Genomic DNA, 17,855 nt, shown 5'->3' with positions numbered 1-17,855 from the left:
TAAATACATATCTGTGAGGAGTGTGGTGTGTTCTCCCTGTGTCCGTGTGGGTTTCCTCCGGGTGACTGTCTGTGAGGAGCGTGGTGTGTTCTCCCTGTGTCCGCGTGGGTTTCCTCCGGGTGACTGTCTGTGAGGTGTCTGTGTCTGCGTGGGTTTCCTCCGGGTGCTCCGGTTTCCTCTCACAGTCCAAAAACACACGTTGGTAGGTGGATTGGTGACTCAAAAGTGTCCGTAGGTGTGAGTGTATGTGTGAATGTGTGTGTTGCCCTGTGAAGGACTGGCGCCCCCTCCAGGGTGTATTCCTGCCTTGCGCCCAATGATTCCAGGTAGGCTCTGGACCCACCGCGACCCTGAACTGGATAAGCGCTTACAGACAATGAATGAACGAATGAATGGAAATACACGAGTCTGTGTGGTCAGCTTGGCTTAAACGGATAAAGAACTGGGACCTTGAACCAGAATTTTGTCAGTTCAATTCCCTCATTTTGTCAGTTCAAAAAGGGGTAGAGCATATGAAGGTCAGCTCTCGTCTCCCTCAGCATTCCCAGTTGAATTACCATTGAGCAGATCACCTAACCCACAACTGCTTCCTGGCTATAGTTATGGGAATGCGTAGGATACCCACCGCTCTGGGGGTGGACTCACTGCCCCTGGTGCACTGTTATAATTTGCATTCACTGCCACGGACGGGTTTAATACAGCGTGTCATTTTCCCAATTAGAAATAAGTTCTTCTTCCTCATACTGTACTTCCATTTGAATCAATGTCTAAATTTAGTGCCTAAAACTACAAAGACCATAATGCATTGCTCCGCGCAGGCCTCCGAGAGTTGCCTTAAGAGATAATTTCTCTGTTTATTTGTTTAAACTGTGAGGCTTTGGTACATATACAAATTTTCAAATAATTTTTAATGACTTATGCTCTTTTAAAAAACCGGAATGACACAAAATACGCCGCACGGCTGGTAGTAAATGTGTATTTGTTCCTGGCTTGAGCTTCGGTCACCTCACATCACGAGGCCCGAGGAAGGAGCAGGGTTTGTTATGATATATGTAGCGATAGCTACTGTTTCAGAGGAACAGAAATCTCGTTTTTTACTGGATTTCATTTAAAATAAAATCTTTCACTGCGTCAAATCTTCAGTTTTATACAGTGCCCCTCGGATAAAGGGACTACAGTTTGGGAAAAGCGCCAGAATGTCGTCGGAAGAGTTTGAGAAACTTCATGAAATGTTCAAGTCTTTATACGACGAACTGAAACTGATTCCCGATCGAGTGACTCGGAGCCACGGAGGTAAATACAAAGTGTAGTCACTTAAACATTTGTTTTATCTCACTGCTGTCAGTAATATGTTTATGTATGTATACACAGAGAGAGAGAGAGAGAGAGAATGAGAGGCTAACATGGACGCCCATGTTGACTAATATATAATTTATACTTTTATCAGAATAAAACCAAATTATTCACCAGAATCTGTACAAAAATGCAGAGGCATGTTCGTAACCTGGGGGTTATGTATAGGAACTATGTACAGGGCTGACATATTATATGTTTATTCAAGATGGTCACAGCAGAGGGCACAAATTATTTTATTTTGTACCGTTGGTAGTTGGACCTTAAGTCTCCCGCCCAAAGGCAGAAGCTGAAACGTTGAATGAAGGGGTGGACAGGGTCCTTTAAAACTTGAATTCCTTTTTTAGTTGTGGATGTGTCTAAACACACCCCTTTTACCCACCTCTGGTCAATATTAAAGAGTACTAAACTGTGGGAGCTGTTCTAAACCATTAGCCTGTTAAGCAGACTTAAAAAAAAAAAAATTCAATTTCAATATGAGCTTTTTATTTTGCCAGATAAATTACAGTTAATTACTCTTCTGTTCAGATGTTAGCATTTTTGAGTAAGTTTACTCTCCTCTCTGTGACATGCAGAATTTTGTTGTATGTTTAAAGAAATTGTTGGTCATTTTTCCACTAAAATGTAGAAAATATTTGTCAGATGAGATAAAGAATCAAATTGCATTGTAGTCCCTGATTGTGTCAGTTTTTGCCTCGTAGCGTGAAGGACGTTGAAGATAAAAATGTTCTTTGGACCGTTCTCAAAATATTTAAAATTTACCAACTCATGAGAAAATAACAAAAGGTCCAAAATACACCCTCCCTCTTCGGGGGAGGCGTGTCCGTTACGAGAGAGTCGCAGACACCAGTCGAGTGAAGTTCAAAGCAAATCAAAGTATTTATTTAACAAAACTGGATCCAGGAGAATTTACACATTGAGAACAGTGTGATACCCCTCCCAAGTGAAGCTCTGACCTCCCATGATCTGACTCCAACAGTTATACCCCAGATGACGTATAGCCTAGTGGTGAGGCGTTTCTGGCTGATTAGCGTATATTAATATGCATAATTTCACGTGTTAGTACTCAGCTCTTCACGTGCAATATTCAGGTGCCTGTTGTGACCCTGAAGACATTCATTATCTGGCCAGGCTGACAATGGGCCTCTCTTCCCAGCCCTCTTTTCCCAAGAGACTAAAATTTAGGGAGTCAGAAATATACACTTCAAAGCCACAAACAGAAGCTACAGATCAGCGCCTCCGTGCCCAACACTATGATGTCAGTGTGTTACCAGCCTGGAGTGCACATCTGTTCAAGGTTAGACGTTAAGAATTAAAAAGGTGTGAATATCAAGTTATCATGCCATATAGTGAAGTTAGCTTATAATATGTCTTTAGGAGTAATTATCATATGAGTTATTAGTGCAGAATCAAGCAAAAATGTTTAACTACATGTGTAAGTAATTCATAATGTAAATGCTGGTTAGTCATTCATATAAATGCATATAGGGTACAGGATTTCACACAATGAGTATGTAGTTATAAATGCTAATTTAACTAATCATCATTTAAGGATATTTGTCCACAAACACAAAGTAATAAAATTGTCTTCTACAACAACGTTCAGTACAGGATCTCTGACATAATCAAGCCGCTGGATGTCAGTACAATGTCTGTTTTATAAGATGAAGATGAATCACTGGAGAACATGGTATAATGCTTATTTAATTTTTCTTAGAGGAGAAGAAGAAATTGGTGAGAGTGTTTGATGAACGTTTTGGGGAAGCAGAGGAAGTAGTAAGTTGACTACACTTATGTTTGTCTATAAATAGACTTTTGTAAGTAGAATGTTTCATTTGGATTTTAAGGGGGACATTGGCATTCAATAAACTATTATTTACCTTGAAGATGCAGATGCTACAGTTTAGAAATTATGGGTCTGTGTAATGTTTATCAGTTCAATTTCCTGATCTTAGTAAACATAAGAAACATAACTTGAGGCTAAACATAAATAGGAAACTGGGTTTAAATCTTTGGTAAATAAAAAAAAAGTGTTTTCTTTGTTATTCCAATTTAATTTTTCATTTCACACTGATCAAAAATCATCAGAAATCAGAAAAATGAAAAAACAACCCTTTATTCCATTGTCTTATTTTCCCCTGTGTGGTGTAATAAGTGATAGAACTGTACCATCATAGCCACAGAGACCAACCTGCTGTACTTCTCGGCACGTTAGTCACAGACTGCCCACCAAACAGCGAATAAACGTCTTCGCACTCAGACATACAGCTGCAGTGTCAGCATTTATGACACTTATATTTTGACAAGTAAGGTTTGATTTTGTGATTAAAACAGTAAATAATGTGTAATTAAAGCTGAGGGTCCAGTTTTTGTGTGCCTTTCCACAAGATACACAGCTATAGAGGCGCACAGAGAAGCCTACATGGCAGAGTAAGGCAAGGCAAGGCAAAGCAAGTTTATTTATAGAGCACCTTTCATACAAAAGCAATTCAAAGTGCTTTACAGAAGAAACAGTTAAATTAAAAGCAAGAATAAAGATCATCTGAAAGTCCCCAAATCATCCCCAAAGTCCAATAAAACAAATAAAATATTTGTTCCATTTAAGAGCGGCATAGGAGCTAAGCACTGCTTCTCCGTGTTTAGTTTTGACCTGAGGCAGGACTAACTGACTAGTTCCTAAAGATCTGAGAGCTCTGCTCAACTCATATCCCTGTAGCAGATCTGATAAATACACTGGTCCTACACCATTAAGACTGTAAACCAGTAATGACACCTTAAAGTCTATTCTGTAACAGGCTGGTATCCAGTGTAAGGATTTGAGGATGTAAGCTGTTTAATGGTCTTTTGTGGAAGTCCAGCTAAGAGACCATTACAGTAATCAATCCTGCTAGAAATAAAGGCATGGATAAGTTTCTCCAGGTCTGTTTTAGTCAGAAAATCTCTAATCTTACTGATGTTCTTAAGATTGTAAAATGCTGATCTAGTAACTGCTTTAATATGAGACTAAAACTGAGCTCTGAGTCCATTAATACACCAAGGTTGCGAGCCAGTTCTTTCGAGTCCAGATACGCAGCCAATCTTTGTCTCTCAGTGCTGTTCCCAAATATTATAATCCCAGTTTTATCTTTATTCAGCTGCAGAAAGTTGTGTCCCATCCAGTTAGTGATATGTTCAAGGCACTTGCTTAATGAGTCAACTGGACCAGAGTCTTTTGGGGACAGGGCCATGTAAATCTGAGTATCATCTGCATAGCTGTGATAGGACAGCCCATAGTCCTGTAGAATCTGGCCAAGAGGAAGCATATATAAATTAAATAAAAGTGGACCAAGAATAGAACCCTGGGGGACAGGCATTTTCTCTGAAATATAACTTTCTATTTCTACAAAGTAGAAAGAAACAAACCACTTCAGGACTGTTCCTGAGAGTCCAACCCAGTTTGCGAGTCTATCTATAAGAATCTTATGGTCAATGGTATCAAAGGCACTAAGGTCAAGAAAATAAAAACAAGAGATACCTTTCCAGCTTCTGTATTTAAGCAAAATTTATTAATGACCTTGATTAGAGCAGTCTCCGTGCTGTGATTAGACCGGAACCTGGACTGGAATTTGTCTAGGCTACTGTTTATGGACAAGAAACTAGTGATTTGCCTGAATTTTCTCAATGATTTTGTCAATTAACGGTAAATTAGAAATTGGTCTGTAGTTACTTATCTGAGATGATTCTAAATTTTTCTTTTTTAGAAGAGGCTTTACAACTGCAGTCTTTAGTGAGATCCGAAAGGCCTCCGACATGAGTGGGGTGTTTACAATGTGGAGTATGTCTGGTGCTATAGTGTGAAACACACTCTTTAAAAATTTGGTTGGTAGCATGTCAAGGCTACAAGTGGATGGTTTGAGATGAATAACTGTGTCAATTAAAATTTCACTGTATACAGTACAGACATTTTAACTAAGGAGTCTTTATGAGGTGATGTAGAGGGTACAGACTCATTTTTGGATATAGATGTACTAATCACTTGTCTGATGTTCTGTATTGCACACTCATTACATCTCTCAGTTGATACTAAATCAGGGGCCTTTGGTGTGGGTGAGTTAGTAAGCCTGTCGACCTCGGCGAAGAGGATTTTGCGGTTGTTAATGTTGTTGTTGTTGATGATGCTAGAAAAACAGGATTGTCGTGTTTTGCGTATTACCGTGCTGTATTCACGTAGCATATCTTTGTAGATTTCTTTGTAAATATGAAGACTCGTTTTACGCCATCTGCGTTCGGCCTTGCGCCTTTCCCTCATTTGGATTTGAGAAACACAAGCATTTCTCCATGGTGTTTTCTTTTTGCAAGACATAGCCTTCATTTTAACTGCCGCAATCTCATCCATAACACTGACAATGTTTAAATTAAAACTATTCTACAGAGTTGGATCGTTCACATGGTGTGGTGCACATTTTACTCATGAAAAGTGTAGCTGTGGCGCCCTTTATAAACCTTTTCTTGGCACAAACCCTTCTGCCCATGATGACTGGTGAGGCCCACATATCAAAGAAGACACAGTACTGATCTAACAACACAATGTCCTTCACAGTGGCCGATATGTTGAGACTCTTTGAGATAACAATAACCTGTATCTCAGAGGCCTGTAGACAGTTACTAGTAATATCTGTGGTGTCCCTTTCAGAACTACACAGAGGTACTCAAATGTTGTGAAATCACCAAATGATAACTGCTTGCACTGAAAAGAACCATGGAACAGAGCAGCTAGACCTCCACCTTTTCTACTGGCACGAGATACATTTAAAAAATGAAAATCCGGAGGAGCCGACTGCATTAAAACAGTTGCAGCACTACATTCATTCATCCAAGTCTCAGTTAATAGTATAAAATCAAGCCCATGTGCTGTAATAAAATATTTAATGAAGTGTGATTTATTTGTGAGAGATCTGATATTTAAAAGAGCTTAGTAACTTATGCACTTTGCCACAGAATCTCTGTCTCACGTTTTATATGCTGTAGATTGGCGACATTCACAAAATCTTATCTGAACTCCCTGTTCTTTCTCTCTCTGATAAGTACTGGAATGGGAGAGATTACAGGCACCAAGGGACCAAATTTGTTTTGGAAACATGTTACTGCTGACATCATCACTGCAGCAGCCAGTGGTAAAGGACATGGAGGATTCCTCTTGGGGTTTTGGTGTCTCTGGCAGCTCATAGAGTTGGTCATTGCCACTCATGTCCAGTGTCTGCTGCGCCCTCATGTCATCCTCAGTGGGGGGAAGATGTTCTGGCTCTGACATGGTGTCATCAGCTTGTACAGTAGAGTTCCTGGATGTTGGTGCTGATGTGCTACCACCAAGAGAAGTGGATAAAATGCACACTGAGGAAATGTGGTTCTGTCAGAAGTTTAACCTCCCTCTTGTTCGTGTGCAACAAGTTAAAGTTGTCAATGAAGTTCAGTCCATTTGACCTGCAGCTGTTCTGTACCCAGGTGTTTAATCCCAGTAAACTTTGAGAACCATATTGGTGCCTCCTGCAGGTAGAGGTCCACCAATGAAAAATTGTATATTGAACTTGCTGAGTGTTCATGGACTGTGATGTTTGGCTCACATCGCGCTGAGTTTTGGGTTTGTTCCCCATTAACAGTGTCATCTCCAAAGATCAGGGTGTCTGCTGTAGGTTTGTTAGGGTTTAGTGACCGGCTGACACTTCTGGCACTTTCTGCGTTGTGTTCACTGCGTTTGTGATTCTCACGAAGGGCATGCAGTGGTTCAAACCTGTTTTTCAGCTGAAGTGAGTAAGACTGATATTCTGGTCTGGTTCTGGGCTGTGATCTCTCAGCAGCAGTGTGAGGTTTAGCAGCTGAATTTCCTGGACCAGCTGTGGTACCAGGAGTAGAAGACAAGACTACAGAGCTATACAAAGCACAGCGTTTGGGTCTAGCTTCAATCTTTGCCCATCTCTAGCTGTACTCACGGCAGTGCTGCCATCCACACAATCCTCTGGTCTGGATCTGTTTCCTTCCACTGTCTGCTGCTCTGTTAAGTCCTCAGCCCGCTGTCTGCTGCCCGTACTCCCACTCACTGTTACTCCTTGCGCAGCTCCAAATGCCAGCCCTTAAACTCTGATAGCAGGTTCAGAAAATTCCTTTCCAAAGCTGACATTCTTTGTAGAAGTCCGTAACGATTCTGACAGCGCGCGTTGAACAAAATGATGAGGCATTTCACAAGTTTCTTCTACTGTCCTGGTTCCTAGAGCAATCACACTACTTTAAGCTTCGTCGTGCTGCTGACTTGTGTATATTTAAAAGCTCAGATACTCTATCACAGAAAAACAAGTAGGTTTCGAAAAAATAAAAAGGAAAGAAATAAAATATAGCAGAGCTAAGCAGCAAAGCGTCTGAACGGCAAGGAAGCAGGAAGTGAAGCTGTTAGGTGGAAAATAGGTGGTTTATGTATATCTATGGTTTACGTTCAGAGAGCATGTCTCCCCCGCTGTGATGGTATAGTCCTATCACCTTCATTACAAGGTGGGAAATTAATGGGGAAAATGGAATAAAGACTTTTTATTTATTTTTTATTTTTCAGAAATTCTGATTTTGAGAAGCAGAAATGAAGAATTAGAAAATTTGAAAAGACAAAGGAAATCCCATTTTTTTTATATTTGTATTTAGTCTCAAAAGATCAGGAACTTGAACTGATAAGCGTTACACGGACCATTATGTGCACACACACAATTTACAGTTTTTTTTTATTTTTTTATAATATAATAAATATAATAAAAATAAAACATTTTTTGGCCATAACTGCAAACATTTTTCTCTCATCTCTGGTGGTCCTGTACTTATCATCCTGTACTTGCCTGTGTAAATAAAGAGGACAAATGTATTTGTTAAATGGTTATTAAATTATATTATTAGTAAATATATAATTAACCTTTAAGATAATCCCGTGTAAGTAACTTTAACCACCAGGGGGCAATAAAGGTTTATGAAACCCTATAAGCTGTGCTCTGTAGTATGAGCTCTTTATTTATAAAGATCCAAGGCAGTGTTTTCCTCTCTCTAATCACATTATATAAGTTAGAGTTGTATCAGAACAGTTAGGTTATTTAGAGACAAAGAAATGACTTACACCGGAGAATATATTGTATCTTCCTTAAACCAACACTTACGATATAAAGCATGCCCTCCCTGTGAAATTTTCTGAGACCTTTTCCGGTTTCATTGATTAAAATAATTCAACATATCAAGCTGAAGGCTTTTCAGATCTTTTTCCTATGAACGTACTGATAACTGAATAAACAACAGATTAAAAGCTTAGCATTGGCCTGGATAATTCTCTTTAAAGCACATCGAGGCAAAATGAACTTCACCAATGGACAAATAAATGTAGAAAACCTAATCTTTGTTTAGGGGAAAGCTTCTTCTAATAATATGAATAGTGCAATGGCCCAGTCCTTGCTTTATCCAGAAGTAACAGTAAAATTGAATTTTATATAATTGAATTTTAAGTATGAATATATTAATAGTATGCTGACCTCATTCAGCTCATGTTTGGATGTTTTGATAATGGTGAAACTGTAGAGAAACTGTATATATTGAGTTCTATTTCTACATTGCTCATAGCTACAGGGAATGGAGCAGGAGTTGTTCGGAGCTCCAGCTTCTTTCAGGAACCCCATGTCCACAAAGATTCGACTGTACCGCAGAGACCTGACCAAACTGCAGCGAGACCTACGCTCAGACACTGGCCAGGGCTTCTCTACTCGCCCAGGAGACGGCAGACTGGGAGTCTATGGGGAACAGAATGACAGAAGTGTGAGTCTACACAAGCTCTGTTTAAGAACTTGACCCACTAATATTTATGTTACACTTCTCTGCACATAGATGTCTGAATTATATCAGTCACATTGTGACAGCCTCGTTTAGTGGTCAGTTTTATCCATTCGAAAGGAAGAAGCTTCATTTTGTCAAGCTTAATTTAGCATTATATAGCCCAACTATCTGAGATTCCTTTTTAAATGAGTGGCTCGTGAACATAGACATTTAGCTGTATAGGCAAAAACTTTAATAGCCATAGAAAAGCATGAAATGAAATTAAATGAATGGCGTGCCTCGGAGCAGCTGCACATTAACGTAAAATCACCATAGTCAGTGCAGAGTGAAGGCCAAATGACTATAAATCTTCCAGCATTGGACTGTGGATTGTACAGTTGAGATGTGTTAGATTTACATTTGTGATTCAGCCAAACTCCTCACGGACAGTTACCCGGGGCGGTAACTGGAGAGCTTTGGTGGTTGTGAACCCACAACCTCCAAGGCTCTGGAGCTGAGAGACCTTCTCACGTTTACAGTACACTACATGCCTCAGCCATTTCAGAAAAGAAAGAGGATCTCAGTGCTGATTTCTCAGAAACTGTCTGGATGAATCAAAACTGAAATGCCCCTGTATTAATACAGTATTACTCACTACCAAAGTTACTTCAAATGCGTTTTGTGTTTAAAAGTTTGAGGTCAGACACTATATATAATCACTAGTTAAAAAAATCAGCTGAAAAAAATTCTATGTAAATTACAAACAGGAATATGTCAGTAAAATAAGTAAAACAGTGAGTAGAAATACAAATAAAAATACATTACAGTAAGTACATTTTCCTTATCATTAAAGAAATAATGTTTATGTTCGTATTATTAAGTCATATATAAAATTAAAATAGAATATAGATAAATACATAGAAAAAAAATGAATAAATCCGTAAATGCCACATAGAAAAAAGCTAGATAAAATGTTTTCATCTCTTTATAAAAATAGAAACATTTGATGTTTGATGAATGTTAACTGATAAAAGTTCCAGATAATTTGGGGGAAAAAATGCCATTTCACCACTCTATTGTGCCTCCTTTTGAAAATTTTCAATTACACAACACTTGATGATCTTAAAGCATGGTTTGGAACATATTCAGTCAGATGTTCTGAGATGTAGCTAAGTCATTAAAAGAAAAATGTGTAAAAGAAATGTGGTTTTTGGTAACGTAGTAAATAATGCATTACAGTAGTCTAGTAATGAAAGGGAAAAAAAAAAAAGATCAGCATCTTTCAGCATGAGAAAAAGGTCTAACTTGTGTAATATTTCTTAAGTAAAAGAAATCTTTTGTCACACTCAAATGTGTGAGATTTAAAACATAGTGTTGAGTCTAAGATAACCCCAAGGTTTCTAATGTATTCCTTTGATTGTGCAGCCAGACTTACCTCATTAAAAACATTTATTCTCTTTGTTAAAGTTATGAGAATTTTAGTTTTGCTTTAAAATTTTAAATTAAATATGTTTACAATTTTGCATAATATTTAAAAATGACTCTTCATTCAGTTCATGATACCAAGTTTGTAGTTTATGTACAGCACCACAGATATTGATATCTTCAGCTTAGCTATGATAACTGATTCTTAAAAATGGGACTGAAGCATGTATAAAGGGGAAAAAAAGCAGGCCTAATACAGATACCTGTGGAACACCATGGAGAAAAACAACGTCTTTGGCTCATTGATTTCCTGGAATAACAAAGTATTATTCACATGTACAATATGTATTAAATCACTTTAATACAGTTCCAGAAAGTCCTTCCAAGTCCATAAAAACATCAAGGTCTACTCTATCAAATTTATTAAATCAAAAAGAGCAATGACAGCCAAATTATTTTTGTCCGCATTAACTAAAAATTTTAAACAATGTCTTTTTATTAGGAATTAATTTATTCATGTTGTGACTATTATTATCTAATAATTTACTTAAAATGGCAGGTTTGAAAATGACATAAAAAAGCCATGATTCATGAATCATGGGCCATGATTGTGTTTCTTAAGCAAAGCCTCTCTTAACAGTGCCTGTTTTCAAGTAAGAGTTTATATAATCTATTAAATTTGTTTAAAAATTAGGTACTGGATCCAAGATACAGATTTTTTGTCTTCTTGGAGAGAATGTTTTTGCTTCAGCAGATATTGTGATGTTATTCATTGTTTATTACTAAAATCCATAGGAGTTGCTATGACGCTAAGCACATGGCACTTCACAAATATCGCAAGTGTTTCTTAGTGTAATTGTGAAACCTTAGTTTGAAGAAAGACTGCAATTATGCAGTAGTGTGCTTATTTATGTAAGCTACAGGAAACACGTATTTAGAAACTGAGGATTGTAAAAAGAGGATTGTAATTGTAAAAAGTAAGATATTGGACTTTTGAATGTAGCTATTGGAGTAAAAGTAAAAAGTCACCCAAAATGTAAATACTTAGGTAAAGAACTGTATGTAAATACATACAGCAAATAAATACAGTAATGAATTACATTTACTTTGTTACTCTACACCACTGAAAACTATAAAATAGACCAAAATATGAAATCCATACTCTGCCTTTCTGAAAGTTTGGACCTGTAGAAATAGTCAATTTTGTACTAGAACAAAGTATTATTGACTTACATTGACCTACATTAAACACAACTTTTATTAATTGGTGTAGTAGGGGTTATTTGCTGCAACAATAAGATTCATGTTACAGATGTAGGTGAATGTAACATAAAGAATCTTCCTATGGCTTACTAAAGGTTGGGTTAGATCAAGTCAGGAATTAAATAATTGAATTGAAAAATTTAATAATTGAATCAAAATTCTATTTAAAATGAAAAACATCATTCTACACTTATTTTAATTTTGAAAACATTGTTGTATTTTTCAAAGTTCATCTCAAAATTTGATCTTTCAGTTTCTGGAGGGTGTGTGGGCTTCAGATTTTTCTCTTCTCCTACGGAATGAGGTTTAAAAACTGAGCTTCTGAAACACTTCATTATGTGCCACATGGATTTCTCACTGCTCTGTGTTTGTGTTTTTAGACTCAACAGCAGGCACATCGGGCTTTATTACTGCAGGGGACTGAGTCTCTGAATAATGCCTCTCAGAGCATTGAACGGAGCCAGCGAATTGCTGCTGAAACAGATCAGATCGGCACAGACATCATTGAGGAGCTTGGAGAGCAGAGAGAACAGCTGGACAGAACCAGAGACCGGGTCAGAACAGAGCTGATAGACTAAATGTTTTAATTTTGAAATCACAAGTTAACCGTTCCTAAGAGCTGCAGTGTTTTGTCTGTCACAACCCAAACAATCAACCAAAAATGACTTTATTTAAATCACAGTTGTAGTATTGGTTAAAATATGCTATTCAGTATTTAATATTATAATAATAGCAATAATTTAAAATTGTATTTATTGATAATATTCAGTATTTAGGTAGATACAGTGGTATGTAAAAGTCTGAAAATAAATGATCACATACCCAGAAAATATACTTCCGTATCTATTTATAGATATAAATATTGAAAATATGAATATAGCGCATGAGAGGAGGGAGTTGTCAGCAGAGAACATGAGATAAGTTAATCTGAAGTTTGTGTTGAACTTGTCCTGGGACAGGAAGAACATGTCATTAATCTCAAAATGTCTCTCTCTCTCTCTGTCTCTCTCTCTCTTTCTCTCTCTCTCTCACTCTTTCTCTCTCTCTCTCACTCTTTCTTTCTTTCTCTCTCTGTCTTTCTTTCTTTCTTTCTTTCTTTCTTTCTTTCTTTCTTTCTGTCTCTTCCTCTCTCTCTCTCTATCTCTCACTCTTTCTTTCTTTCTTTCTCTCTCTCTCTGTCTCCTTTCTTTCTTTCTTTCTGTCTCTTCCTCTCTCTCTCTCTCTCTCTCTCTCTCTCTGTGTGTGTGTCTCTTTCTCTTTCTGTCTCTCTCTCTCTGTGTCTCTTTCTTTCTCTCTCTCTCTCTCTCTCTCTCCTTTCTTTCTTTCTTTCTTTCTTTCTTTCTAATTCATTGACTCACACACTCAGCTGGTGAACACAGGAGAGAACCTCAGTCGAAGCAGGAAGATCCTTAGAGCCATGTCCCGACGGTGAGAAAAAAACAAAACTTTAAAAAAAAAAAAAACATTCATAAACCAAAACTCATAGCAGTCATATTGTCCTCCAGTAAGTCCACCTGAACGTTAAGGAGTCATTTAGCAGTATCTATGAATCCTTGTTTCAGAGGAGCATAAATATGAGGTGACATCTAAGCCAAATAGTGTACAGTTACATAGTATTTCACTATTTATCAAACATACTTATTAAGACTGCAAGTGTGGGGATTTGTATCATATTATTTCTGGTATTATTTGTTAGCTACTCTCATTCATGTGATACTTATGTTCTTCTTGTTTCTAAAACAGTGTGGAAGAACATGAGCAATGCTTTGAACTATGGCGCTCTGGTGCATGGCTCGGTCGGATGAATCTAGTTATTTTCAGTTGAATAGATTTGAGTTGAATAACTCAAGCGTTACTACACGAATACTCATTACGTCACATTGTGCAATACATTTTATGAGCAAATGTTAGTAGGAACCCTTTACAATAATTCATTCAGCTGTGCTGTGAGTCATGGGCTGGGGAACTGAGCAGCTTTAAACTGCATTTATTTGAAAGATTAGTTCATTTCTGACGTCCCATAATTTTGAAACTTTATTACAGTTTACGTATGTTAATGGTTTTACTCAGAAGTTGTTGTGCTTCTCACTGAATTTGGGAAACCTTAGTATGATGAAAGCCTGTAGTGACGCAGTAGTGACTGATGTTGTTTACTGAGACTTAGACCTGAGGATATTTTGTGCTGTGAAATAAGAGTTTTGAACACTTTTATATATATATTTTGTCCACACATAAAATGTTGATAAAATGTAAGTGCAGCTGGAGTTTTAAAATGATGTAAAGGGACATGTAAACAACAAAAAACTGAAATGCCATCTCTCTGGGAGGTGGAATGCAGAGATCCTAATTCATTTACAGCCTCTCTCAAAATTCAGATTTGTGGTTTGTGATTTCCGTCCATCCATTATCCACCGCTTATCCAGGTCCGGGTCGCAGGGGGAAGCAGTTGGAGCAAAGAAACCCAGAACTCCCTCTCCCCAGCCACCGCCTGGAGCTCCTCCGGGGGTATACCGAGGCGTTCCCAGGCCAGTCGAGACATGTAGTCTCTCCAGTGTGTTCTTGGTCTGCCCCAGGGCCTCCTCCCCGTTGGACATACCCGGAACAACTCACCAGGAAGGCATCCAGGAGGCATCCGAACTAGATGCCTGAACCACCTCAACTGGCTCCTCTCAACGTGGAGGAGCAGGGGCTCCACTCCGAGTCTCTCCCGGACGTCCGAGCTCCTAACCCTGTCTCTAAGGGAGAGTCCAGATGCCCTGCGGAGAAAACTCATTTCAGCCGCTTGTACCCGTGATCTACCCAAAGCTCGTGACCATAGATGAGGGTTGGGACGTAGATCGAACGGTAAATTGAGAGCTTTGCTTTTCTGCTCAGCTCTCTCTTCACCACAACGGACCGGTACAGAGCCCGCATTACTGCTGACGCTGCACCGATCCGCCTGTCAATCTCCCACTCCATATTTCCCTCACTCGTGAACAAGACCCGAGGTACTTAAACTCCTCCACTTGAGGCAAGATCTCACTTCCAACCTGGAGAGAGCACTCCACCCTTTTCCGACTTAGTACCATGGACTCAGACTTGGAGGTGCTGATCCTCATCCCTACTGCTTCACACTCGGCTGCAAACTGGTCCAGCAAGAGCCGGAGGTGCCGGCTCAGTGAAGCCAACAAGACCACATCATCCGCAAAAAACAGACATGGAATCCTGCGACCACCAAACCGGACACCCTCCGCCACTATTCATCCTTGTCTTTATGGGCCACTCTTTGTCTGGCCCATCACTTATTAAAACTACTACTAATTAATTTAGCAGATTTGTATTTCATTTTTGTGAGTTGCTATTTGTTATTCCCAATATTTGAGTGAATGTGACTGGCGCGTGTGGGTGTGTCCATGCCTTGCGCCCGGTGATTCCGAGTAGGCTCTGGACCCACTGTGACCCTGAACTGGATAAACGGTTACAGACAATGAATGTATGAAAGTCCTGTGTGAACTCCAATTATAACCCACTGAAACAAGAAGTAATGGAGGACTATATAAGGGTTCCTGAACATTGAGGTTGACTCCTAATACAAATACATTGAACAGTCACTGGATGAGCAACAGCTACATCTACACTCATTGTCCATTTTATCAACTCCACTGACCCTACAAGAGCACGTGGTAGTTCTAATTACAGACTGTAGTTCATCTGTTTCTCTGCATAATTTTGTATTCCTGACTTTCACCCTCAAATCCTCTTTTCTCTTTCCACAGATTAATGACCAATAAGCTGCTGCTGGCCGTCATCATAATCATGGAGTTAGGCATTCTGGGAGCTGTGGTCTACCTGAAATTCTTCAGACATTAGACTGCATCAGGGAGACAAATGCCATGAGATCATCTCTCTCTCTCTCTCTCTCTCTTTCTCGTCCTCTCGGTTTTTTATGTCTTTCTCTCTGTGAAGATACAGAATGATGAGCATTGAGATGGATCATCCAGCAACTGACCATTAGAGTATACCATTTTTTGGGCAGTGAAGACCTTTGCGATGCTGGATCGTGTGGAGGAGTAAAATACTGTGCAGCTGTTTTAAGCATTTTTACTTTCTCCTAGGTGTGAGGATGGAATTCTTTGGGCGACATTCCTTGGTCCTTCGTGCACTGAGCTTCACAGACTCTGAATGTATTTAATCAAGCCAGGCCTGCTCTGGTCTGTCCATTAGCATTCATTTGGAAGAATATGCATTTGCTGTGCCAATGCATGAACATTTGGGAGCTGGTTCATCTAATGAAGGGTTATACACAGACAAAGAAAGGGGAGGAATGAATGTGGATTTACATGGACTTAAATTAAATGTCTAAATGTGACTAATTTAATCGCTTAACTAATAAGACAATGGAACTGACGCTTGTTTAAAAAAGGTTGTTTTTAAACATTGAATATTTCACTAAAGCTCTTTGTATTTGTCTTTCAAGGCAATGTGAATATAGTATTAAATCGGCCATTTGCTAAATTCCCTTTTTGCCTGAGGACAGTTTTGTTTTTAAATGAAGAATGTCATTTTCACTTGGCCATTTCTCCTTATCCCTTAAAACCAAACAATATTGTGCACCTTTGAGACCATTCAGATGTATGTAAATAAGCTCTGTTCTGATTGGCTGCCGTACATGATGCTTCACTTAAAAAGCAGTGTTGGATGAGACAGTGCTTATAATTTCAACTTGACATTATTTGGATATCTGAAAGGAACTGAAGGAGCAGTTATGGTTATACCGTAAGTGTAACTGCATAGATTACTACTATATAAAAAGCCAAGGAGTGTGAACACTTCCACAAGACACTCATGGTGCTAGTTTAGAATAGTACGTGTGTGTTAAGAGATGGTTGAGTCATTCACAGTCAGCATAGCGTAGCAAAACAAGGCAGTGGTTGGTAGGTGGGGTTTGTATGTGGGGGTGTGTGAGGGTGTGTCTGTACGTACATGTTTTCAGTGTTTGGACAGGTCAGACGGAACATGAACAGCTGTTGTTGTGGAATTAGTCTCTGTCTGTATATCAGTTCACCCTGACCTACAGTAACCCACTGACCCACCAAATTCCACATGCTGTTATTCACAGTGAAACAACTCTCAGCTGGGAACTTAGTGCCCTGTTACAAAGCAAACAAATGGGCACGGCTTGTCACATGCCCGGATGAGCTGTGGCGATACAAGGTAATAATACAGGCTTATAAGACAAAAGGCAGCGGTAAATAATGTCTAGAGTTCATCTGTTTCTCTGCATCCTTTCACCCCACCCTTCAATGTTCAGAAAAGGTATATGGGTGGTGCAGTGACGCTGAAGTTGTGCTTGTGTGTTAGAAATGTGTTATCAGCTACTGATTCATTCAATGCCAACATGAGTTTACCACAGTTCAACCACTTGTTTATTAAATCATAAATAGATTCAAATGGAGCAACAACAGTAAAAACATAAAGACATAAAAAGGAGAATGAAACTGTTGGACGTTGTGGTACAATAACACTGCACAAAAAGGAAGGAAATAATTTGTACTTTTAAAGTACAATTACAAACTTACATATGTCATTTTGAACTTGGTTCTTAAACGAAAAATAGACATCTAAAAATAAGTTTTACAGCTACTTTCAAGTAAAAATCTATGAGAATCTAAGGACAAAAGGAAAAGGAAAAGAAGCTAAACAAAATACATTCAAACCATATATGGTCCAAAAGTGCAAACATGTCTTTGCTGAAGATTAAACTTGACTGTGGTTCATCTGCTGCACTTTGTTTTTGTTCAAAATAAAGTACTTCAACAGACAACACATTAATGCAGCACAAAAACACTCTCAAACCATTACCCTTTGTTTTTGGAAGCAGTAGAACTTTTCCTTCTTTGCCAGGAAAACCCAACTCGACAGCTCAGCAGGTGTTGACAGGTTTGCACCAATACGCATCAATTAGATACCTCACAGGATCTGCCATCATTTCTGCACTGACTGATTAATTATTTGCTAATAACTACTTG

At 38.7% G+C, this 17,855-nt stretch overlaps 1 protein-coding gene across 1 annotated transcript; it reads left to right on the top strand.

Moving 5' to 3' along the window:
- The first annotated feature begins 909 nt into the window (after positions 1-909).
- Positions 910-17,478, top strand: vti1b (vesicle transport through interaction with t-SNAREs 1B). The gene is made up of 6 exons (XM_066678490.1): positions 910-1,293; positions 3,071-3,129; positions 8,971-9,162; positions 12,228-12,401; positions 13,214-13,275; positions 15,603-17,478. Exons 1-6 carry the CDS (start codon positions 1,197-1,199, stop codon positions 15,694-15,696), a joined length of 678 nt encoding a protein of 225 aa, XP_066534587.1. The 5' UTR covers positions 910-1,196; the 3' UTR covers positions 15,697-17,478.
- Positions 17,479-17,855: the final 377 nt, after the last annotated feature.

The sequence above is a fragment of the Hoplias malabaricus genome, chromosome 8 (genome assembly GCF_029633855.1).
Source record: "Hoplias malabaricus isolate fHopMal1 chromosome 8, fHopMal1.hap1, whole genome shotgun sequence".
Classification (NCBI taxonomy): Eukaryota; Metazoa; Chordata; class Actinopteri; order Characiformes; family Erythrinidae; genus Hoplias; species Hoplias malabaricus.
Note: the sequence above shows the minus strand (reverse complement) of the source record. Positions and strands in the feature narration are given on the sequence as shown.

Coding starts and splice junctions, on each gene's coding strand:
- vti1b (XM_066678490.1), top strand. CDS start 1,197: ATGTCGTCGGAAGAGTTTGAGAAACTTCATGAAATGTTCAAGTCTTTA. Junction 1,294..3,070: donor AGTGACTCGGAGCCACGGAG/GTAAATACAAAG, acceptor AATTTTTCTTAG/AGGAGAAGAAGAAATTGGTG. Junction 13,276..15,602: donor CTTAGAGCCATGTCCCGACG/GTGAGAAAAAAA, acceptor CTCTTTCCACAG/ATTAATGACCAATAAGCTGC.